Raw genomic sequence first — 25,937 nt, 5'->3', positions numbered from 1 at the left:
GGAATGCCTCTTCCCACACAGAGCATACATGTTGTTCAGGCTTCCTGTGTAAAGGGGCACAATTAATAAGGACTCTGATTTTCACAGGGAACTAAATTAATAGCTTATGTTGTCCTCCAGATACTTTTGAGGAAAACCATCAACTGTTTCACCAGTACTGGAAGCAAACGCAAATGTGCTATTTCCACTTTTAGACTTTTTAAAAAGTCACATGAATTACTCTGAATTGTTTATATGTGAAGCTTTCTGTGAGGGCTGGTTTGCTGCCAGCTTTGTGTTAACATTAACAGCAAGTTCCTTCTTTTCAGATCTTCTGTACATTAAAAAAATTACAATCTGTCTGCAAAAGCCTAAAAGAGAACTGTAACTGTCAACATTTTGGTTTAATATCGACTCTGCCTTTGTGAATAGAGTCAAACTAAGGCAGGAAACTGCTTAAGTGAAGCAACAGGATGGAGAGGGGAACACAACATGAGCTTGTCACCAACTGCAGAACTGCAAACAGAAACTATGCCCAAAGAGTACTAGGTATCAAACGCCCTTAAGATTTAACATTACCATGCTTAACTTCAGTTCTCTCAGCACTCCCAAATTAACAAGATGATTTCATTTTTAAGTGTATGAATGAATGTATAATTGCTGGCTCTAAATCATAAAACATAAAAAAGTGTTTCAGAAATGGTGAGAAAGACTTACCTCCATCAAACTTAAATGTATTCCAATGAGGTAGGGCATTGGGGCACTGCAAAGAGGAAAAAAATCCAGCTTTACTTTCTCATAACCCTGGATTAACACATCTGACTTATAAAATTAGCTACAGGAAAATACTGGGATACTGCATTAGATTTTGCTTAAAAAAATAATATACATGTAACGAAACCACATGTGAACAAAATTTTATTCCATATTTGAAAAAGTTTTTTTTACTACACAATATCCTCTCACCTCTGTAAGACTTGCATTTTTCTTGACATCAGAATTTTTAAGTGACTCAGTTAAGACAGGTACCTAAGGAGAGCTGGTAAAGGGCTCTATACTGCTGGGGTCTTTTCTTAAAAACCAAACAAAACGTGTTATTACAATATTAACAAAAATACCCAGACTTTTTCTAAGAGTATTCTTTACAACAACTGGTCCTGTTGTAGTAAGTGGTTAATTTAATGTACACCTATCACCCCATACCACAGGTTTTAAATCCTTTGAGTATGTGCCCAGACACATTTCAAATAATTTATCCTTAAGTATAAATCTTAAAATGTTTACATCTATGAAAGAAAAATACAGAAATTACTGTTGAAGATTCTGATGAACTCCAGAGCTATTGGGATATACACCAAAACCAGAACACAAATACATCAAGAGGCTCTTTGGCCAAATCTGTAGCCTCAGACATAGGTGCGATACCGCTGCTCTCAAACAGCACACTAACGTTTAAGAGAAAGATTGATCTTTTCTGCTTTTCCTTCCATGATGTTAGCAAACACCAACATGGGCCCTGTAACACGAGAAGAACACTGAATGGAAGTTGTATCTTTGTGTATACAGTATTTCTAATATTAAGCCTATTACAGGACTCCCACTCAACTAATCAGGGAAAGCTTATATTTGCACTGCTTATTAGAACACATCAAAGAGGATGCCAAAGCTGCTAATTGCAAATATGGCATATACTGCCTGTTAAACGGAAAGCACACAGACAGACACAACTTTTAAAATAGCCTCATTTTGGTTTGGATACAGCAGCTCAAAGAGCTCATTTTCAATTTCAGATTAAAAAAAAAAAAAAAAGAGAGAGAAATGTCACTGTTCTGCCTTGGATTAAAATATCTTCCATATTGCTTTTATAAACTGGTACCTACTGCTCAGTAAGAGAAGTACACTGCTGAAAAAAAACTACTGAAAGGCACCAGACCAGCAAAAATCACTGCTTCTCGTTTCCATGAGAAGTACCTTTTAAAACTGTATTTACTGATAGGCATATTAATGTTTATCATGTTTATTAATATACCCCCTGAAACTGCTACTCTGTTGGATGCTGTACCAAGAGATGGAAACAGCCTCTGTGTTAGACACATGAAAACACTTTTTTTTTCTTTTGAAGACATTAAACAAATCTAATGTAAAACCACCACACAAGCTCACTCGTGGAATCCTGCAGTGCCGTGTATCACATCGCAACTCACTGAACTGAGCGAGATCGTCCCTGCCCCAGCTTCACCCAACACAGCACCTTATGACAGCCCAGAGAGAACACTACATCAGAAACTAACTTAGTAGAAATCCTGAAGGTTCTGCTTCCCTGGGAATTCCACAGATGAGAACATACATCCAAGTTCTTAGAAATCTATCCATACAACACAATACACATTTATTATATATGGATCACTGTGCACCGAGGAGTAGTTTTGTCATCTTCCACGGTTTAGTGACAAACACTATCTCTTTCACCCACATCTCATTGTTTCCAGTGGCCACATTCCAGAAGCCAGAAAATACCCAGTAATTTTATATTCAAAGTATAAACCACTGGGTCAGCTGCCAGCTGCACAAATGCTCAACTTCCCCATGTGCCTGGCTGTGCTGCTCAAGACTCCTCCAGTGTACACGGCCATGAATGTGTTTCTAATTAAGTAGTTTCATGAACACGACAGCTTCAATCTCAAAAATACAAAGTCTGAACCTCGGCAGGAAGTCTTAAGACTGCACATGTCTCATCTAGTGGAACCTTGGCTAATGTAATGAAAGGAAGCAGCAACGGCACAGTATTCCAGAAAACCAGCCATTTATTAACATGCCCAAAAGTAGAGTCTGTCACCAAGCACAGGAAAACCTGAACCTGGAAAAGTTAATTAACTGTATCATGTCCATCTTTCAGTCCTCCAGTTTATCAATAAAGATCAATAAGAATGCCTAAACCCTTAAAGTCATGCACCCCCAGCACGATTTTAAGGAGCTACAGAAAAGATACGGCTTAAAGTAGATGGATCAGCTTTGAATGCAATGAATCATCTTTCCAGTTTTCCAGTGACAGACATTACACGTAAAGGCAATACAGCCCAGAAAACTACTACAGGGACTGCATAAAGCCTACAGGAACTGGACTTGTAAGAGCATTCTGAAAGCTGTTATTTCTTTAAACACACTGAATGGTCAGAGCTTGGGCAAAGACACTGGGAGCACTACAGGTGAGTAAGAAAGGCCACGATGCAGACATGACTCAGAAGAAACACATCATTTAGAAACAGATTAGATCTGAAGACTAACAAAGAATTTAACAAGTTATGGGAGAAGAAGAAAAGAAATAAACTCAAGGGTTTTTTTCCACAAAAGCCATTGATTGTAATGACTGAAAGACACCAAAAAGGAATGGCGAACAGGAGGCATCTGCAAACATCCCAGCAGAGTATCAAGAGAAACAAACATGGGTTTTATTTTGTGTGAAGGGTGACAGGCATGGAGAAACATGGCTCAGTGACGCATCCATGGAGCACTTGGTTTTGAAGGTGCATTTGTGTATTCAAAACTGCTTTAAAACCACTGTTATTGTTCATCACCCAAATGTGGGCCTTATAGTGTTCTCTCCAGGGATAACAAAAATCAAATTATCTGAATACTTAGTTTATCAAAATTCAGAACCGATGTTATTGTTCAATGCCACATGAAGAGCAATGGAAAAGCAAAGATATTTTAAGAATAATTCACCCTGATCTTATGCTCCCAAAAGTTTACCCAAGCAACCATCATAAATAACCTCAATAAAATAAAGTTCTGGTAAAGAGCATAAATATTCCCAATCAAATCTACCAGAGAGATTATATTCTTCTGTCATCACTCACCAAGATAACTGAAAAGGAAACACAGCTAAAAGCAAATGTTGACGGTTTATGTCAGGGTTCATAAATTGCCTTTATCACCCTTTTTCTTTATCATGTGTTGATCATATGCCATTGGTTAAATACTCAGCCATCCTCAGTACAAGGGAATGGTGTGTGCCTGGTCTTCCCATTCAGAGCACAACATCACAGCTCTTCCTAACTGCTATTCAGGTTCCGAGACATGAAACACTCAGGCAGTTTTTAATATTTTATCAGGTGAGATGTGTATTTCCAAGACTTTCAAGTGAACTTCAGTAAGACACATTGCTTGTATAAACGGGAGGAACACTCCGCACAACCTTTAATCCTCTGGGACCCACGACAGATTAAAGACTGCCCTTCAGACCAGTCTTTACCTACTGCTTGACACTTCATCAGTCTTGGAGCTTCTTAAAACCACACGTACTAATTACTCAAAGTTGGTTGACGGCAGCCAATATCCATGAAGTGTAAAATTAAGAAGTATCAATTTCTACTGTGTGTTTACTGCTTGAACAAAATGCCTGCCCAAGTCCTCTGGAACAAAGAGAAAGGTTATTACTCCTCTTGTGCTACAGAGGTTCCCAATGCAATCAGCATTATTTATAATCAAATGAGTTATATAGGTAAACATCAAATCATTAAAGTAGCAATGCATAAGCATGAATATGGATATTGTGGACTTAATGGCTATATATTGCCCATTTATTACAGCTGCATTTTTACAATTTCTTTAATTCCTTTCCTTAGGCTAACTAGAGACCTCTTAATTATGCTCCCAAGAGGTGGGCAACTACTAATTGGAAGAGAAGCAGGTGAAATAGAGGGACATTTCCTCTTAAGTGAAAAAAACCCACCCTTAAAAAATACTGCAATTCACCAGAACAAGTAATGTAAAACCCAAGGATCTCAAAAAGGTTCATAGTTTACAGCCACACAGGGATTTGCAGCATTTTGCTTCATTGTTCATGGAAAATTGATTTGATCACATTTACTAAGTTCATGTCTTGATATACAAATACCGACTTAATCCATCACTCTCTCACACTGGTAGTACTTTACTCTCTAAGGCAGTCTCCTGATTTCTCTTCAGATTACTCTCTGAGATGCAACAGAATTCAATCCAAAAGGTATTGGGTAATTGATGCAAATTAGAAACTTGACTGCATAAATTGGAATGATGTAGAAAACATACAGCTAAGAAACCAGAAGAGCAACTACAAGAGCTTTTAGTGAGTACACAGATGTACCAGGCTAAATCGAAATGCCGACCGAGAGGCTCCTGAGGAAGGAATCATTGTTTCCTGAGCAGCAGGAGTACTCGCCCTCCAGTTACCCCCTCCACCTACTGACAGAGCATATTGAACTATATGCAGATTTAGCAAACGGGAGAAAGGGAGTTAAAAAAACTCCTGGAGAAAGGGAAACCCGCACCAATAGAAGCATTTGTTCAGCAGCTGTGCCAGGGTGCTTTAAGAAGGTGGCTCTCAGAATATATTAATGCTGGCTGCTAAGCAGTCCATCTAATATAAAAGCCTGGTTTAATCACCCTAGAAAATATACTGTTGCTTCTGGTAAAAGCCCACAGAATAATGTGTGTGACAATGCTCTGGGACTTAGAGAACATACTAAGCTGTGTTACCAGATCAGCAAAGACAGGCTTTTCTTACAGGCTGATTTTAAACACAGACACCAAGACCAAAAAGGAATAAAACAGACACAGTAGGAATGTTTTTATGCCACATGAAAAACAACCTGGAAGAAAAAGTGAGGAAAATTAATAGGCTGTTTCTTTCACATCAAGAAATGTTTAAATTTCCAACAAGAAAATATATGGACAAGATCTGGCCAAATTTAAGCAGTTGTATGTGCTTGGCTAGTGATGCTTGGTGGCAGTATCTCATTAATCAGTACCTTGGGCACCTGCTGGCATGTACTTTAAAAAGAACAACCAACCAACAAAGCCCCCCAAAAACCCCAACAAACCAGAAACCCAACCCAACCAGCAGTGCTTCATGTTTCCTCTGTTGTTCTGTATCTAAAGAAACAAGCAATTGGACCTTAGGGTGTGAAATCTAATGATAGGACTCCCACCAATTTCTAGTCTTCTCCACAGGGTTGAAAATATACCAAAGAATGGTACCTAATTAAAAAATGAAAACAGAGGACAGCCCTCTTCCCCATGCTTCCTGTCTACTCCTGCCCTCAGTGAACGTAACTGACAGGGATCAGATGACTGTCAGTTATATGAAGTTACTCAGATATGTGTCCATGGTACTACACCACTAGTACTCACTCAGCTTCCCCAGTACAAAGAGCCAGTGTATTGAGAACAAACATTTTGAAGATACAGGCTTTTGGCACAGCTCTCTTGACAGCTAAAGGGGACTCTCCTCACCAAGCCTGATGTCTCCCTTATGTGATGTTGGCCAAAAGGATCATCAAGTGGCAGGAGAAGAGTTAGTTACTGTACCCGGTCATTCTCTGCAAAGGGAGCTATTCTACCTTTTTGTATCTCTGGAAAGATCCGATGGTTGGTTGTGTTCCCCTTCCCTCCCCAGGAATTACATCAAATTTCAAACTTCACAATCATGAAGCTGTCAGTGGATCAGTCGGGACCTCGAAGTTTCCTTTGTATGGAAAGTTTCCACTGCAACTCAAACGATTAAAAGCAGATACTCACAAGTGGAATAGACCTGTTTCAAAAACTTTCAAAGATCACGAGCAGTGCAGTCTGTGCACCCTTCTGTGATTGTCAAAAAGGCAGAAGATTCAGAAGCATCATACAGCACAGTCAATAAATGGACACAGTCAACCGAACGAACGTGCTATTTTGTATTCATAAGAACTGAAGAATTCTCACTTTAAATTTTGTTTCCATTTCAGCTCTTTAAAATCCTTATGTCACATGTGCAAGAGAAATAACAAGGCAATAACTAAAATTAAACTGAACTCTTCTATTTTAAATAATCTCAGGTCACTTCCCTTAAGAGGCAGACACTGCTATAATCCTGCCTTAAAGAGGAGAGCATGGAGCTGATTGCTCAGTGCTCCTTGGCAAAAATGACGTCTCCAAGTTCACATGGTTACAAAATAGATGGACTCTATTTTGAGAAATATATTTATGGCACATAAATTGTTGCTAAATTAACTTATTCAAACAATCATAGTGTGTGTAGCTACCTCTCCAATTAAAGTTCATAGCTGGCTAAGGCAATCAGTTGTAGTTGTGAGCATGCAATTACAATCTGCCTAATAATTCTGCATTTTTAAATCATACTTTTCACACACTAGCTGGCTCATTCGTTATATGGACAGGGTGTTATGCCATGAAAGAATTCATTCAGTAGAGCTCAATGACTTGTGTCTTTATTTCCTTGGGTACACTGCCCAAGTGTTTGCTTTTTGCACACTTCTGCTCCCAACTGCGGGATCTGGACTTAGCCCCTTTTAACATGTCTTTGTCAGAAAGTCGATGAATACCTAATCTTCAAACCCAGCGTAAAAGCCTCTTGTGGTCCACATCGTTGTCCTGAAAACTCCTAGCAGCATGTACCTGAAGAAAAAGCTGGCAGCAGCAGCCTTCATGTGTTAATTACACATGCGAAGCCCATTATGCAGAGAAAGGGCACCTGCTGGCAGTGCAAATGACTAGAGCCTGCCCTTCCTGCGCACCCAGTAAATTGAAGGTTCATTTCTACAGGAGATAACACTTTTTAGATTCCGTTCCCCATATCCTCGACATAGGCACATACTTAACATTTAAATCATCTGCAGAGGAACAAGCCGCCTTTAAATCTACATGTTTCCGTTCCTAGCACTTCACTTAAAAATGCTGCTTATCCCGGCTGGTGCCTTAATCCTGCTTAAATGCAGAGCAAACGTCACACAGAACACTATCGCTATCAAAAAAACAGCCAACCTCCACACTAAAAGCCACTCTTAAAATGACACAGTAAGTTTAAGCTTGTATTTTTCCTGAGAAGGACTGTTTAAGATGCTAGAGGGCAGAGGGAGGCTGCTCCTCTGTTTCCAAATCCTTTCCAAAAGTGCCCCAAGCACCACACTCCCACCAATGTTTCTGCTGTTGGGAGACCTGGTGGGGCAGCAGCAGACCTTGCCAGTGCAGGCAAAGGCACCAAGTCCCTCAGCCTTCTCCGTGTCCTTCATCACTTGCCTATGTGACCATGCAGCAGCAGCTCCATGTTTGACTTGTGTTGCCCTTTCACTTCCAAGCCTGCAGAAACCTCTTGTTGCCCTTTACATCCCTCAGTTTAACTCCAGCCAAGCTCTGGCCTTACCAATTCCATCCCTGCATGCCCAGGCAACAACTCCACTAATTCTCTAAATGGGTTTGAAAGTGTAACTGCTCTAGAAAGCCTAAAGCAAGGCCACTTCTTGAACTGTGTATCCTCTACTGTTGGAGTCTTAATTCAAATTTCAACATTTAACACAGATATGCTGAAAGCATGTTTTAATTACACAATATCTATGTTGCAGCATTCCATAGTAACCACACATATTAGAGTATTTCAACATACTGGTAGACAATTATATCTTGCCATAAAAATACATTTTGTTACTTACTAGGTTGGTTGCTTCCTTAATATGCCCATATATTTTTAGAGTAACAGTTGCATCATAAGAGGATTTAAGACTTAATATACAGAAATCTGAAAACTGTTGTGAATTTAAGTGATATATATACATCTATATAATACATATACATACATATATATATAGCCTTACCAGCAGTAGTCCAATAGATGTGGGGGCAGAACAGGAATGTAAACATGCTGCCAGAACATCGGGTAGAGCATAGCTGCAGACCCATGAATGCAGGCAGTTAACTGAAAAACACATATTAAAACAGGATCGTAAATAAGACAAAAACCAAGCTTAGAAAGGTGAAGTTAAAAAAAAAAACAAACCAGTAAAAAATCAATTCTGCTCTCATATCAACATGCTTTATTAGAAAATACACAGCACTCAATAAAAAAAGAAGGGGTATTGGTGGGTGAAGCATGACTGGTTTATGGTGGTTGTCATTGGACTGACTTTGTAAAAAGCTGAGAACATGATTCATCCAACAACCAAGACCTGAAAAGAACACCCAGTGTTCTATAAAGCAACAGAAACATGGAAATGAAAACACAAAGGGAACTAAAAAAAAAGGCTAAAGGCAAATCCCCCCAATCCTAGTAATAACTGTCCATTAAATAACATAAAACTACATTGAGATTATTACAAAACGATAAAAACTGGCATATGTTTCTTAAGAACATTTCATACCAAACCCAGAGATCAATTTGTTATTATCCAAAAGGGATTTTTATCTAATCGCCCTTCACCAAATCAGTTGATCCACTGAATTTCTCAGTTATATTGTTAAAAACTCATTCAGAACAGTCCTGATGCTGGCAGGTACTGAATGAAAATGATCACAAATAGCAACCACACGTGCCAGTCAAGCCGTGGGGAGAATCCTCACAGAGCATTGGAGGAAATCATGTCTCTCAATCCTATTTCAAGCTATAATTAATAATTTGGAAAATAAGCTAAAGAGGATATTTGTCACACTCAAATGATATGGCAATGGAGAAGGTGGTAATCCTCAATAAGGATATCTTAGCAAAAGCTATAGCAAAATACTACACGAAGAGGATATGAACACACACACTTGGGAAAAGAGAAAATAAATAAATAAGAACACTCATACAAATAGACACATACAAGGAAAAGACTAAGAGGTGACAGGCAATCACATCCACCCTGACAGTGTTTTGCAGTTTAGAGTGTCTTTTAATCTCAAATGATACCCAGCACAAGCACTGCAATGTGTTTCGCTTGTGAGACACATTTTGAAAACAATACTCAACAAAAGGCTACCAGTTATTTGAAGGTAGGATGAAATCAAGCATGTAATGCTTGTCTGGACTGTAGAAAGGAGGGAGAACACTGCTTACAAATACCAAAAAGACAAATTCTAAAGGACTGAGGTCCTGCGGTGGCCTGAAGTTGTCTGAGATGAAAAACAACGGAAAGACAAATCGTGACATTAATCCTAATTCAGTCAGTTGCGGTGTAACCTTAAAAAAACCAGAAGACCCTCGTTATTATTGATTTCCATTAAGACAGACTAGTGAGTTACATACCCCTTCATAGGGACCCCACAACGGGTAAAATGTGGTCTAGATGAGCTAATACAGTCTCTTAAGGCTCCATGTCAGGGAAAATCAGCTACAACCCTGGACGCAGTTTGGCTTATGTTCCATGCCAAAGCCTTTATGTAATTCCAGTGCAGTTTCTGTAAGTAACAGAACCTGGTTTTCCAATTAAAATGCAGGTCATTAGGCAAGAAGATGGAGGACAGGCACATATTTTATGTGTTATTTTTGAGCCTCTGAACAATACAGATCTGGATAAGCAATAAGAATGCACCAAAGAACAGGGATTTTCTGGGGAGGATTACTCTGAGCATCTCTGCAGTGTGGATCAGATCAGAACCATGATGAGGGTGTGAGAAAGCAGAAAAGTGACCCACCAGCTTGCAGCTCACATTTCATGTGCCAATAATTCAAATAAATACACTGGGAAATGCTGCCCCATCTCTTCAGTTGTTCCTCACCATTCTAATGTGTAACTTCTCCTTTTTTAAAGAACCTCCAGTATCTCTTCCTGAGCAGTGATAATTACTCCAGTGATTCAGAGCACGACTGCTTACACGGTGAGAGGTGTTTCCTCCCATAAGCATTATTCTATAGTTATTCATGCTATGCAACAAAATGACTGCTACAACATATTCTCCCCTTTTAAAAACTACTTTTCATGAGGACATCAAACACGTTCCAGGCCAGAGCACCCCTGGGCTGCTTCGCAACTCCCAGGATTAGGAAAACTTTTTTTTTCCCCTTTCCCCCTCAACCTTTTAGCCTGTTGTTTACCCTCAGGAGGATCAAACTCTCCTACACCATGGAAAGTTCTTTAATAGCTTTGAAGAATTCAACATTGTTCAATCTTACCCAGATTTTTAAAGCCTGTTCAGATTTGAGGCATGGATTTCTTTTGCAAAGGTCATTTTTCCTCTTCCCCAGTAGCCGTTGTTTATGCATTCACTAGTTCCAGTTCTCGTTGTGACAGGTTTCAGGTTTTTTCATAGAAATACAGCTCAAAGAACTGCAGTTTCTTTAAGGGAGAATGCAATCACCCCCAACTTTCAATTCCAAATATAAATTTCTCAAATCAGATCTTATTCTTCAGATTTGTATCTCTTTTGGGGTTTCTTTTTTCCAGAATCTATTTGATCTTTCTTTCTCCAGACTCCAGCAGCTGCATCTTGGTGTGCAGAAATGAAACTGCTCTACACAGAAAGCTGCTCACTGCTGTACAGTTGTCCCACTTGCTAGGACTTCAAACAAAACCTGTTTTCATCCCTGGTTTCTGCCTATTAAGTCTATCTCTTGGCCAACATTCTTTGCCAATTCTCTACCATATTGAACCATAATTTGGCCAAAAAATGTCCTGAACTAGTGACACTCATCCACACAAATAATATTGTTTCATCTCTCTTTATCTTAACACCCACTTCAGTATCTCCCCAATTTCATTAAACTCTCTCAAGAAATACTGATACAAGCTGGAAGCACAGATTGCCTGTGCCTGACCCTCTTTTACAATCCCTTACATGTTCACTTCTGTCTCCCATGAAAGCTACAGTCACTCCTCACCTTAGCAAGTGTCGTAACAAGAGGGTCCACAAACTCACAAAGCTCAAAAGCATCCCAGTGCTGATACTGTGTTTCCATAAGTGAGAATATGCAAGACTGAACCACCATCCTAAGGAAATAGTGTCTTTGGAAGCAGACAGGGTACAGCAAATATCTGAACAAGTACCTGTTCAGTCTTTCTCAATAAGAAAGGTCTTTACTAGCAGGTGAACATTATTTTATGGTCCATAGGGGATAGAAATGTTAATATGTTGGGAAACTAATTAAAACAAAAGTTAGGAACTACGAAATCCTGAATTTATCCTATATTTTTGACTCATGAAAGACTAAAGATTTATCCCTATCCCATTATATTTCAAGTTATCTTTATATTATTCCTACTGGAGCAGATGTTCCTCTCTCACAGATTAGATGAAAGCCAGAGCCTAGTTCCAAAATACGCAGCAGAAAAAAGGGCCTGCTTCCCACTGTAGTTTTTCCTCTATATTCCTAAATCATTTATATTTGCTGTTTCTGTTCTCCAAATCAAAAAGAGATGGAAAAAAATACCATTTGTAAATTTAATTCTTACTTTAAAATTGCTTTGTCAGAATCAAATGGATTATGTCCTGGCATTATTATCTAACACAGTTGCTGCTGTAGAGGACTGAACTCGCTAATCCAAGGAGGCCCCTTCCAAGCCCCCCTCCCATTGGTTTTAAAACTCAGCAAGAAAAGATTAAACAGACATAATGCTCAACACTGCAGACATCTGAGCAGAACCTGTCACTTATTTTTGAGATGTACTCCCACCTTGCTATCTGGCATGAATTCAAATAACATACTACCATGGGTAAGCACCAGCACTGTCCTTCAACTCTGCCAAGATAAGGGCTCATAAAAAAGAAATAGCATATTTGCTGGAGACCTCACCTGATTAGTGATTGCCATACAGAAACCAAGCACTTAATAATAAGGCAGCCTGAGAAATGCCCAACTGTCAAAACTATAGGAATCCAGCATTTGGAAATAAGATTAGTTCCACTGCCTCAGCTTCCTGCAGCTGTTGCTAGAGAATGTAAAAAGATAGCTATGCAAGAAAGACACTGATTCACTAATGCACTTTTTGTAGTTCTATATTTAATACTCTAAAAGCCTTGTTTGAGCAAATTAAATCAATGGGATTTTGGCACACATGTAAAAGTTACAAAATGACGTTGAACTGCAACAGGCCACTTCCCAGTGCATATTTCTCTCTCCTGAAGCACAGGTGAAGTACGTGGCTATATACACTAGAAAAAATTACCACCTTTGGCGTACTTGTAAGATAATTTCTCTGTATTACTCAGAGCTAAAAACAAACTAGAAAGCTTAAGCCTGAGCTATAGAACAATTAAGCCATGAAAGCAGGGCTGTTGTAAAGGCTGTGTATGAAGGTCCAGACCTATAATGGCAGGTTTTAAGGACAGCGATAGAGCTCTTGGGAAGGAAGAGCTTGTACATCTACAACAGTACTTGTAAGGCTATCGTAGAACAAGAACTGTGCGAGCTCTTTGCTATGCTGCATCACAAGGACATTTGGTGAGTGGTATTAATCCCATGTTGTCTTTTCCTAAGGATCCCCCATTTCCTCATTCTCAAAGCCCTGAGGCACGTCAAAAACCAACCAGGGAGTAAGTGGTTGTGGATTGAGCTTTCTAGGACATGGACGGAATGACACAGCAAGCTCTCAATGCCCAGGAACAAAAGAGCATCCATGTCAGTGGTGGGTTTTGCTTTGTTTGAACACTCAAAAAATAACAGGAAAATTACACCAAGAAATTCACCTCCGTATGATGGAGCCAAACAGAAACATCACAGAAATTCACGAGTTTAAGTTCTTTAAGAGTCATCGGGCTTCACATCAGCCACCTTTTAAAATGAGACACGATCTCCTGCAGCCTGTATCACAAACAGTTAACAGGACTTGTTGCAGCAAGGCAGCAGGCACAAGTTCAGATGGAAGAGGGAATACTGGACACAAGGAAAGCTCTTGTTTCATTTTTGCAACAGCACGCTCCCACCAGCAGGTGCTCTTTTGCCAAGCACAGGGGTTTTAGGCATTTTGGTTCATATTTGGCTTTTCATGAGTAGATCACAGGAAATGCAAAGAAATGCAACATGAATAATTGCTTTAACATTCTGAGAACTTATCTGAGATTCCTTTAGTAGGGAAAAAAAAAAGAGAAAAGAAATGCAAGAAAAAAGCAATAATTCTTCCACAGGTTCAGTACATGTGGGTTATAAAATAGCTGATAAACACAGCCTCATTCAGGTACCCCTACATCTTATTCAACTTAACTACATTAAGGAGATTTCAAATTAAAGTTTGAATTTGATATGACGTATTCTAGCACAGAATTCAAGCTATTATAAAAGACTTTCTTATCCAGGACTATTTCATTTTCTCTCTTACCTGATACTAAATTCAAGCCTTAAGTATGAAGCGCACCATGTCTCTCCATGTTAACAGGAATTAACCACAAATAGGTCCCTTCCACTTTTTAGTTAAAAACCTAAAAACAAAGAAACCAATCCCCCTCACACCACCCCACCCTCACTTTACTTTGAGAATTCTCAGCTTGGTACGTTTCCAGTTACAAGGTCTTGGCTTCCGCTGAGCACAGTTTGAAATAAAATAATGCAGCTTGTTCCTACTGCTGGAACATGCAGAGCAGAGCGCGCAGGGAAGGAATCGCTGGCTCCGGCCCAACACTTCAAACCTGTCTTACACTGTCACTCCAATCTTGGAGCAGTTTATATATAAAGTTGTAAGATAAGAACACACAGTATGAATACCCCTCCCTACCGAAGAACCCGACATGCTTTTATCTTGGACAGAGGCAAAAGGAAGAGAAATAGCAGAAAGATAGGAAAGAAAACACAACCCTACTTGTGAAATGGCTCATTAAGGAAGGCAAAGTGACAGGTAAGTAATTCTTCTTCCCAGGCTCTGTCACAAAGGGAGAGATTAAACCAACCAACCACACCAATTCTGAAATGCTTTGGATAGCCGGTCTCTTCTTTCCCCCTCTCTGATAATTTACTCTTCTTTTCATTCTTTAGGTTTCTGAAATAAACACCTCCCTTATTCCTTTCATTCCAACACCAGGCATGGATGTACTTTCCCTTACATTAGTAGGGAGGACATAGAACACCTGGCAGATAGAAAAGTTAAGATTTTACAAGTTTTCTGTGCTATTAAATTTTATAACACAATCTTTCTGTTAAATAGGGGATTGATTGTAAACTGCTAACAATTATTAATAGGTCCCAGAGATTGTTCTAACTCTCCTGGCTTCACTTACTTTTCAAAGAAATGTTGTAACAGTTATTCTAAGATTAAGTATGAAGTCCTACTCTCTTCCATTTCTCTGCCCTATATTGACAGACCATCCAGACATGATTTTACATACATAATTTCAGCCTTCCATAGTAATTAGAATTCCATGAAGCAGTTTTAGTCTCAAACATAAAGTAGCTTATGGTCATGCAGTAAGAGACTAGTTAAATCCATACAAAATGGAAATGGAAGCTTGTATTTTAGAAAGGACCACTCAAGTATTTAGTCCGTAGCACTAGAAAGCAAAATTAGTTAAACCATCTTATGCTCGTCATTCATAAAGGAAAGCAATCAATAGCCATTTACAGAGCAAACAGAATGAAAACTGAACATTTTCTTTTATAAAGTAAATCACAATCTTATTGACAGATAAACCTTGAAATGCATAACACAAAACTTTGAACTGAATCAAGCTGCGTGCTTGTTTTGATGTCCAGCCATTTTCAGAAGAGAGGACTCTAGAGTATTCAGCAGCTTTCATCTCTCAGACACTTGATGGAGCCTAAGTAGCATTAAGGCTACACCTTATCAGACAAAACTGCAAAAATGTGAATTGTCAATGTATTTTAGTCCATCCAGTGAAGGTCACTGGAACATCCATTTGACAGTACCTTGATTTATCCTTTTTTTTTTATGACAAGTGAATTATGAAAACGGATTTCACTACAGCATAAATGTTTGTGTATTTATGTACTAAACAACCCCAAGAATTCCTGCATCCAAAAGACCATTTTTTATTTGATCTTTAGATGCCAACAGAATTTATATAAAATCCTCACACAGAACCACAGAACCGAGTTGGGGTTGCGGAGCTGAGGCTGGAAGGGGGACCTGGAGATCATCAGATTGTTTCCTATATATGACTGTCATTAAAAAGAAATACTGTGAACAGAAGAAATGATTCTGCATTTTACTTACAGTGCTCAGCTTACTACAACAAATGAGGATGCGGCGTTCATACAGCATACTGGCATAGAGGTGCAGCATGTTGTTGACATCAACTGCTACAAAATACTCGGTCAGATTTCTCTGGGAAGAGAAAAAAATCATTTTTTGACTCATAATATTACAAAAACAAGTGTCCTTTACAAAAAACCAAAAACCAAACAGATTTCATCCTCCTATTATGCTACATCCAGTACCTGGCTTAACAAAAGCAAGCAGCATGTCATCTCATGTCACAGTATTTTCTAATTGCAGTATCTTTCCCCTAACTTTTGGGGAGCTGGGTCCTGGAATAATAAAATGGATGATGTTTCACGTACAGCTTCTTAAATATAAGATACTCCTCTGAGAAAAATATGTTCTGTCACTTTTAAGGTAACTTCAAAGTTGACTGATTAAGTACCAAAAAACCCCCATTTCACGACCCAACAATAAACCCAGCTCTCTTAAGAGGGTAATTCTAATATGACAAATTCAAATGTAAGCTCAGTCTACGCTAGAACAGTGCTGATAACTGGAAATACATACAGGCATTTAAGAGGCACGTTACCAACAGTTATAGAGGTTGTCTGAGCTCCTGACCTTGTGCATCCTGACACAGGTTTTCCCTTGGAAGACAGAAAGCACTTCCTTGGGACTGGGGAAATGAGGAAAGAGACCACATTCTTTCTGAAAATTTCAGTGGATGCCCATCTCTGATGAAGAGGCAGGATTCAAACACCCAATTTTACTTCAGCAATTAGTAGATTTATATAGAATAAAGAGAATTAACAGCAGTAGAAGAATATTGTAAGCAAAGCACATTTGCAATCTGCCTTTAAAGTATAGAAAGATCAAGACACAAGCAGGTAACAGTGCCAAAACATTACATATACAATTCCTAGAGGCAAGAAAGGTTCCTTCCATGGTTTTGCTGCTCAGAATATTAAAAAGCACCAATGTAAAAATTACTGTAAATAACTGAAATTCAGGAAATAAAACCAAGTAAGGTGCACAAGAGCCAGTTCATTCCCCACATCACCCCATCAGCCAACATCATCATCCATTCCTCACTACCAAAGTAACTGCGCTGTGCACATGCTGCAGGGTTATGAATAATCTATCATTTACTAAACATTTAAGATGTCTTCTAATAAACAGCAGAATGTGATCCCAAGATCTTCACTATCTAAACTAAAAGCCACCCTGTAGGTGACTTGATCAAAATGCACTACAAAAAGAGGAGTTTTGTGTGTAGAGGATATTTTCACTTCTTAAAATAGAGAATTAAAAAAAATCAAGGGGGGGAGAGTGGAGGACAAGGTAATACAGCCCAAAATGCTGAATTAGGGAATTCATTAATTCATTTCCAAATAGCTTCTTACAGATATGGAAGGGTTGTTGTATGCTAAAGACAGTCTTATACAAAAAGCACATGGGAGAGCAAAATTAGATTAGTCATGAATTCAAGTGCAATCTTAATCATCGTTAAATAAAAAAGTGCAGAAAAGCAAAAAGCAAATATGATTTAGAAACTTAAAGAAGCTCAACAAAGCCTATTAGCACTTTTGACAGATCCAAAGATAACTCTAAAACCACCAATACTTGGCCTGAGAAGTCTGCCAAGATGCTTCATACTGTGCAAAAATATGTTCCACAGCTTGCCATCCAAACACAAAGAACTAAAGAAAAATTAAGCATTGTATTTGGAGGACTTTTGTACCACTACGTAGATACAGAAAAACTAAGCTCATTATGGTTAGCTTCAAACATGTTAATAAAAAGCAATCAGTCAGGTCTTTGTTACTGGAAAGCTGGAGCCACAGACAGGTATACTCAAAGAAGGGGGGGGTGGAATATAAGAAGCCAACACATTTTGCCAAAAACCTATTAAACTATCATGTACTTTTTCTGTATTTCTCATCCCATCTGTGCTGATTAGCATGATATTTTTGTCTAAACATAAGCTGTCTTCTCTACGGCTCTTCTTCCCCCTCTCACCCATCTTTCCACGACGCCAAAACACTGGTGCATGACGACACAATCACTGCAAATAGTGTGAATTAAAAGAATTTGTATAGCACTGAACTCCCTTCGGTGCCACTCAGATCAGGGGCATGGCAAAGGAGCACATAACCCCCATGTTCTGCCCCAAGATGTAGATATGTGCGTGCATGGATGTGGTTGTAAGGCAACAGTATCCACTAGTGAGAGGAAAACAGACCCAGGGACTGGGTTTGCAATTATTCTTTCATCAAGTTTACTGTGGTGAAATACTGGCTTTGACACAGAGATGTACCTTCAGATGGAAAGATTGTAAGGAGTTAGTCTTGTCTGCTCTCAGATATTTGCCAGTGACACCTGTGAAGCATGTGGGCTGTATGGTAATGTATTGATACTGAGGAAATTCACGTGTTAGCTCAAAGTTTTATTTATAAGAAAGCTGTCATCTTTGAAGATGAAATTGGGACTTACACATGTATTTTGAAAGACATGTCTCGTAAGTGACAAAACCATGAATGAGTTAAATAAATACAAATGAAAGCGTTCCAATTCACAGTATAATTGTTGTGTATTTTGTTTCCCAGGATTTAAACTGTTCCTGGGGCAGTAAGAAGTGGGATTTTCAAAATAAAATCAGGAACAGGTATCCCCACTCCTCTCAAAATTCACTGGGAGCACAGCAGAATTCCCTCATGCTTCTTTGAAACTTCATTCCTAGATCAATCATCTATTTGATCATCTGCTATCTAATACCAGTAAATTCACATGCACACTGACTTTTGAGATAGGAAAAATGTCATGTACTTCTCTTCCTCCATCGTCTAATGAAGAATTTCTTATTGAAGAAACAATTTAATGAGCCATCTCCTCTGCAAAGAGTGAAGCCCAAACATGGATTATAGCTCACTTATTTTAGTCTGCTCTTGAACAGCTTCATGTTCAAGACTTCAGTAAATTCCCTCTTAGAACAGGTCAACAGAATTGAGTCAAGTTTCCTTTTCCATCCTCCTTTGGAAATCTCCCACCTTATTTAGAAGTTTGTTTTCTTTCAAATATCACATATTCAAAATCTAACATAGGGTAGGTGATCTGGTGTGCAGCCAACACTTCTGTAATGCCATGCTGGTGTCTGGGAGAACAAATAATGACAATATACTTTATCAAATGGTGTAAATATAGAAATAAAAGGGAAAGGGCTTAAGAAAACCAGATAACAAAAGACATATGTTATAATGAGTGAAAAATCAGGCATTTTGAAATACAGGACTCAGTGATACAAAAATACACCAGAACATGCATCATTTCAGACTGGTAACTCCCCTGGTATCTGAAACACAACAGATACTACCAGGGAAGTCACAGTCTTGCACTGTATTTCCTGAAATGCACCCACATTTATTTCTGAAGCCACAAAACATTTACAAATCTTTCACATAACTTAAATCTTTGGAAAAAGTCAATGCTTAGCTGCTAGATGAAAGTGTCCATACTAAATGCTTTTGTGACTCATTAAACATATTGATCTGACACAAAGTCAGATAATAAAGTTTGTTAACATTCCAAATAGACTTCTGTGCAGCTCTCTATTCATCATCACATACAACTTCAAAGTTTGGAACTACTAAAACTTTTGCTAATATGGGTTTTAAATGTAATTACTGATAAGATATGTACAATTTTGAATAAATGAGGCCAACTGATTAAAATCCAGGAAGATTTATGCTCATTTAATGTCCTCGTATTATTCCCTAATATGGTTCAATTTTACATGAAAGTTGCATTAACAGACAGATAAAATACTCCTAAGAAATTACACGTAACTCATTAGAAAAAAAATAAGCAAGCAAAATGCCTGAGACATAGAAGTCAACTGCAACAACAGGCAGACCAACAGATCTGATTTTTAATACTTTTCTTTCTTACAATGAGACCTAGCTTTTTAAATTTAGGTATATGTGTGTATATGCATGTAAGTATAGGGGCATATATACTTGTTAACTGAAATGTTTTTCTCCTTCTGTTCCCAGAGGTGTGCTGCTTCCTCCCAGACACTGCTGAGTGCACCCTTGGCAGTGACATAGCTGCACAGGATACCCAGGAAACAGTCACAGCCCCTCTGAGGCACATCAGCACCACTCAATGATTCAAAGAGGATGCTTTTTAGCATCACATGGCACTCCCTCCCTCCCATGAAGGCTGAGCGTTCAGCTTTCAAAGGGTTTCCAACTCCTTCTGGCCCAAGGCCTCTGCTTTTATAACATCCTTTGATTCATGAACATTCATCATGTCTCCTGCTCAAATGTTTTGGGAAGCTGACTCATACCTTTGAATATAAAGCGAACATCACCAGCAGACATAACCAACAGAGCATAAATACAGCTATACTTCCTGAAGCCTTTACTAGGTACTGTGTTATTAAGCTGTTCCATATCAGTTAAAGCAAGCCCAAGGCAGACAATCTACTTTAATCCCTGCAACTGGTTTCTTACCATTACTAACTCATTACTCTCTGCCTTCCAATTCACCAGCCCATAAAATGGAAATAAGCTTCCTTCCTTGCTCTCCAGGTGATTTGAGGCTTATCAAATGAAAATTGCTAAAGTTTGAGCAGATTAGCATAGACGAGATGAACATAAAATATAAACCCTATAAACAAGTAACTTCATGTCTGGATTAGGACAGGATTTGACTCTTGAATTACTCCTAATGTATCATATTTCTACAAAAATGAAATACCTTAGAAGAAAGAGCACATCTATTAAATTTGCTGACAGGGTACATGTCAGTATGAAAGTCTACAACACAAAAAAAGCTAGCAACAGTGTTATAACACAGAAACAAAAAGCCCCAAATGTAATCTGCTATACAAATCATCCACAAATGAGACAAAATGTCTTGATCATTCCCTTTTCTTCCTTTCTTTCATGCCATGAATTCAGGTATATGGTGCTAAGGCAGACAGTAAAATATTTGAGAAAGAAAACAGAGATGAGAGGCATAAAACTTTGGCTAAGAGACAGAGCAGGAGCATATTAAAGAGTATTTAAGAGAAGCAAATGCCAGCATTGTCTTCCCACAGACCTATCATCTGGCTAGAAATCTGAAGCACACTGAAACACGCAAGCTCACTTCAACATCTAGCAGTATTTTACAGAATATAATCTATTACTAGGCCAAACAGAGGTAACAAATGTTATCTCTTTTGCTGCTGACATGAAACAGAAATGGCAAAGTGCACGGTCCTCTGGAGTACTCACATTTTCAGGTATACTCGGAAGCTCTCTGGTGTCAGGCACAGTGAAGTAAGAGTGCTAAGAAGAAGAGCAAATATCGATTATTGCAATATTGTCAACAGCAATCTGAATTTATTGCTTGGTATTAGTAACAGCAGTTAATAGCAGTTGCTCAGCTAAGTAAGAATGACAGAACATTCGTTACCAACTACCAGTATGACTTCTTTGTCATGGGTTTCAAAGCTGGATTCTCAGATCACACATGCAATATGAAATGCATTAAGATAGAAAGTATCAAATGCTCCTGAGAAGTTGTATTACATTTTTTTGTTCTTCAGAGACACCAGTAGAGACAGACTCACACAATGTATGACATATGCCAAGGAAACTCCAAGGCAGTCTCTAATTCAAGCCATCTTTTCACAGCCCACTGCAGGTTGCATGATGGACTACAGGAAACACCAGCACACGGGTCCCTTTCTGACTTTCAACATCCCCAAGTTTCATTCAAGAAAATTGTGAAGTTATGGAAATTTGCTGAGAAATTCTTCCTAATTTTTATGCCTATTTACCTGAAAAATACAATTAAAGTTCTAGGTCACTTTTATATGCCTTAAAAAACACATCTGAAAGACCATATTTCACAATCACTATTTCGTAACCCATCAGATTGCTACATTTTTTAATTGTGTGCATTCCAAAAGACCGGGTTCACTCTAGTTCCCAGTCTGACCATGCATGACCTGCACGATCCTTGGTTAGGTCTTTGAGAAAGGAAGAGAGAGAATACAACTCAATTGCTCTTGTAAATCAACGCTGTATACAATTTATACTATTTTTAAGAGTTTCACAATTTGTCTTAGGGCTACTTATTAATTCCTTACTGAAGCTTTGAAGGTGGTTATATTCCTGGCATAGTTCCACAACTGGCACAATTTTCTTGTGGATATATATATGTGTGTGTATATATATATCTCAGACATTTCAGTGCTTCATGAACAGTCTATAACCCGAAATAGCAAGTGGCTATAACAGCCACACTGAATATAGACACTAAATGTATAAACACAATTTTTTGCTTTTTGATATATCACTGTTTCAGTTTAGTTCAAAAGATGCCATGCAAAGATATAGGAACAGTATCTACAACTCTATCACATATAGGAACCTCACCCTGACCCCAAAGCAGGCTTGTAAACAGTCAAAAGAAAATGTGCAAAGACACCCCAGTGAACAGTCCCTTGGCTGCTTCTTTTATATCCTTTCTTGCTTCATCACCCATGAAATGTCTGAGACAAGGGGAGACCAGCAGCATTCCTTGAAACCACTGGTATGAAAAACCTGAAATATCCCAACTGATCACTGCCTTTTGAGACAGCTTGTCCCCTAAACAGAAATGCTGTTCAGAAAAGAGCTTGCCTCCAGAGGACTGGGACATAGCTGCTGCCAGCTGGTGACCTACCGAGGCCAAACAACTGTTACCTGTCGACTGACATTACAGGGTGAAGTGATGAGAGTAAGCTGCTTGTTGCCAAAAAGTACTTCAGAAGGAGTAAAGGAAATGAGAGGGAGAAGAGAACTGTGGCTGCACACACCACTGGTTTCCATGTGAACTCTAAATGACTAATTGGCAACCGCAGTAATGTGCATCTCAAGTAGTTTTTCACTACAGGCTGGAACACAAAGTTGTTCTGCAAAGATAAATACGAAGACAGAAAACCCAAAAGACTAAATTCCAAATACAGTCATGTCAATAAAAGCCCACATCTATTCTTTCAGTGTTCTTTGATTAATTTTCCCAGAAGGTATAAAAATTAAGTAAGTCTTTTTTTGTGGGAGGTTTTTTCTTGGGGGGGAGGAAAAGGAATCAGATGATGTGATAAACAGTTAATACTCGAAATGCTGCTATGACAGGTAGGTGACTGTTTGTTTGCCAGCTTTGTCCCCCTTGCATACTTGCAAGACCTAGGAGTTCTGCAGAAGTGTGGGCAATAAATGTCATGTTGCTGCTCTGTGACCTCTTGCAGGTCACAGACGATATGGTGAGAAATTTCCATGGGGAATATACACAATCTTCCTCCAATCAAAGAACAGCATTTCAAAGATATTTGAGGTTAAGGAAAGGGAAACAGAGGGCCCCAAATGTGAAAAGGGGAATTTCACAGCTCTGTGTCCTCACAGGAAAACAACATCTGTGTACCAAGTTCCAAAAAGGAGAATTGCTTTTGACATTCCTCTATTGTGGTACATAATGAAAATTAAACACCTCAGTTTATGTCTCTCCCACTCCACTTACCACTCCAAGATGAACAGAGGTTCCTGGCTCAGGGATGGCAAGTTTATGAAATGTTTCTAGGAGCTCACTCCTTTGACTATCCTGAAATGAGAAGGAGGGAATAAAAAGAATAAGAAGAATACTAAGTAGGCATTGCTGTAACAAGCAAAACTGAAAGACAGAAGAGCAATGTTTGTGGAATTGGGGGCTTAAGAGAATTTGCAAGCATAAAGAAAAATGTGAAATAGATTTATACATTAGACTATGAAGAGACTGTTTCCTCTGACAGCTGAGTTTTACAACATGATTTTACTAGACTACTTCTTTTTTCAGATGCATTTCTACATATTTCTGCAACATACAGAGTCACAACCTATGCACTACATAATTACTCAGCTCAGAGCAAGCCAGGTTTTACCACAAGTTCTTTATAACATCTCACTAGCTTAGGGTAAAGCCAAATGCATATAATCTATCTGGATGAAGATGTGATCCTAAGTGCTTCTACCTTAAATGTGAATGACTCTGACAAATGCAAAATACAATTACCACAAAATAGTAATAAATCAAAGCAACAACCTAACTGGGCAGATTATACTTGTAATATTTTAAATACAGACTACTAAATACAAACTAGAACACAAATATGAAACTAGGCTAGGTGCTGCAATCATATATGTGATTTCTCTGTATCATGAATTATGATTTATAAACCTACAAGCAAATTTTAATGGCTTAGTTCACACTGCAGTATGGGAATTGCATGGATGTGCTGAATACAATTCAGGTATGTGCAGCATGGGTGACTGCAGAGAAACCAGTAAATTGGGTTGGATCCACAGTCACAGTCTTGGACTTTATCTTTTCACCCCAAAATAATTTATTTCTCAGAGGCACTTGCCCAGCTTTCAGCTTGGCTGAATATGATCTTCTGTGTTACGGCATCGTACAGAGTAGTAATTCACATGGTCATCTCTGACATAAGCACTTCTTAAACCAGCTTGTTTTCATCCTCTCTCCCTCATTTGATATTGGAGCAGGGAAAAGAAGGATTAGTGCTTTAGAATAATACCTGTCCTTTTGCTGAGTAATCTGCCAAGACATTGAGCAGCTTATAGAAGACTTCAAACCAAGGGAGGTAACTAAAAAGAAAACAGAAAGAAAGAACATACATTTAACTTGCAAAACCTCAGTTATTAAATCCAGTATTGCTGGCCTTGTGATATGGATGCATCCTACCAACAGCCTCCACTGGACATGGTACTTCACAAACACCGGTTAGGAAAGCCACATGGGACTTCCATTTGAAGGACACTGCCAGAGGTTGTGGCATCTCTTTCCTTTGAGGACTGAGGTTCAGTGCTTCCTCCTCCCCAGCGTCTCCAGCCACCCATGGGCATTGACCCCCATGTGTAGCACCAGCTGTAAACAAGGAGCTCACCCTCCTCCTCATCCCTGCAGAACAAACATACAACCCAATGGAAGTTTTTAACCTGCAAGGTAAATGCAGACTGATGTTCATGTATGGTGGAATATTTTTAAGCACACTGATTTCCCAAAGTCCATGTGGAATAGCTCTGTGCAGCCCAGTAAACCACAGACAGTTAGTTGTAAATCTGATACAACTCGATCTTTTAAATTGCATAATCAGTATCTCAGTTTTTAACTGCTGTCAAATGTTATTTCATCATTGTACTTAGCCCAGCCCTTAGCTAAGTCAAACAGAAACTTTACCTTTCATAAATTTGCACTCATCTTACACAAGAAAGAAAGAAACAAAATTAAGACAAACATGCAGAAAAATCACATCCATTCCATAAAGTAAGACAGACAGCTAAGATGCTGCTTTTCACTCCAGTCTGCTTTGGTATGATTTTGTGCCCGATTTTCATGGCATGGTTCTTTATTCCAATTCCTTTTAAATACCAGAGGAATCTCCCCTCAGCTGCAGCAAATAGCAATGCAGGTTTTGTGACGCACAAACAGAGCTTCTTTTAATCACAGATGCTTTCTGAAGCAAATGGATTCTAGTTTGATATAGTCAGACAGGAGTTAAAAGTTTTTATAAAGTATGACTACATCCTGACAACTGTAAAGAATTGAGTGCCCCATGGTTCCTAACTGTACAGCTTTTAGTAATAAATGAAGTGAGAAGCTATATATGAGACAGATAACGTGAATGGCACTCCATCATTAACATTTGTTTGAAGGCTGCAAATGCTACTGTAAAATGTAAGTAGCTTATCAAAATACACCGATAAGCAACTTAACTTTTCATGTTATATGACAGTATTATCATTTAAATTAATATGCTCTAAGCATCTTTACAAACTATGTATTAGAATAGAGCAGAAAGACAGACAATTACCACTTTAAACAGCATTTAAGTTTGGCATTATATTGTAAACAATCAAGAAGGATTAGTTAGAAGATAAGTTTCTTTCTTTCTGTTTCGTTAAATAAACTTCAGCAGAGTTAAAAGCCATTACAAGGGTAACAAGAAATCCCCTCAAAACATATCTGCTAAGTAGAGATTAAGAACCTGGTAAACAAATCCCT

The 25,937-nt window shown here is 38.6% G+C and overlaps 1 protein-coding gene across 1 annotated transcript in view; it reads right to left on the bottom strand.

The window, feature by feature from the left end:
* The window catches only part of LOC104412049 (DENN domain-containing protein 1A-like), a gene marked incomplete at its 3' end in the record, with an annotated part of 116,462 nt that overhangs the window by 8,186 nt on the left and 82,339 nt on the right, over positions 1-25,937 (bottom strand). Inside the window, exons 6-11 of the mRNA XM_010022642.1 lie at positions 24,451-24,520; positions 23,400-23,480; positions 21,128-21,181; positions 15,861-15,971; positions 8,604-8,704; positions 697-742 (exon numbers count right to left, since the gene is read on the bottom strand). Coding sequence (XP_010020944.1) covers positions 697-742; positions 8,604-8,704; positions 15,861-15,971; positions 21,128-21,181; positions 23,400-23,480; positions 24,451-24,520 — 463 coding nt within the window. The remainder of the gene's footprint in view (positions 1-696; positions 743-8,603; positions 8,705-15,860; positions 15,972-21,127; positions 21,182-23,399; positions 23,481-24,450; positions 24,521-25,937) is intronic.

This window comes from Nestor notabilis, unplaced genomic scaffold, assembly GCF_000696875.1.
Source record: "Nestor notabilis isolate BGI_N333 unplaced genomic scaffold, ASM69687v1 scaffold5409, whole genome shotgun sequence".
NCBI classification, from domain to species: Eukaryota; Metazoa; Chordata; class Aves; order Psittaciformes; family Psittacidae; genus Nestor; species Nestor notabilis.
Note: the sequence above shows the minus strand (reverse complement) of the source record. Positions and strands in the feature narration are given on the sequence as shown.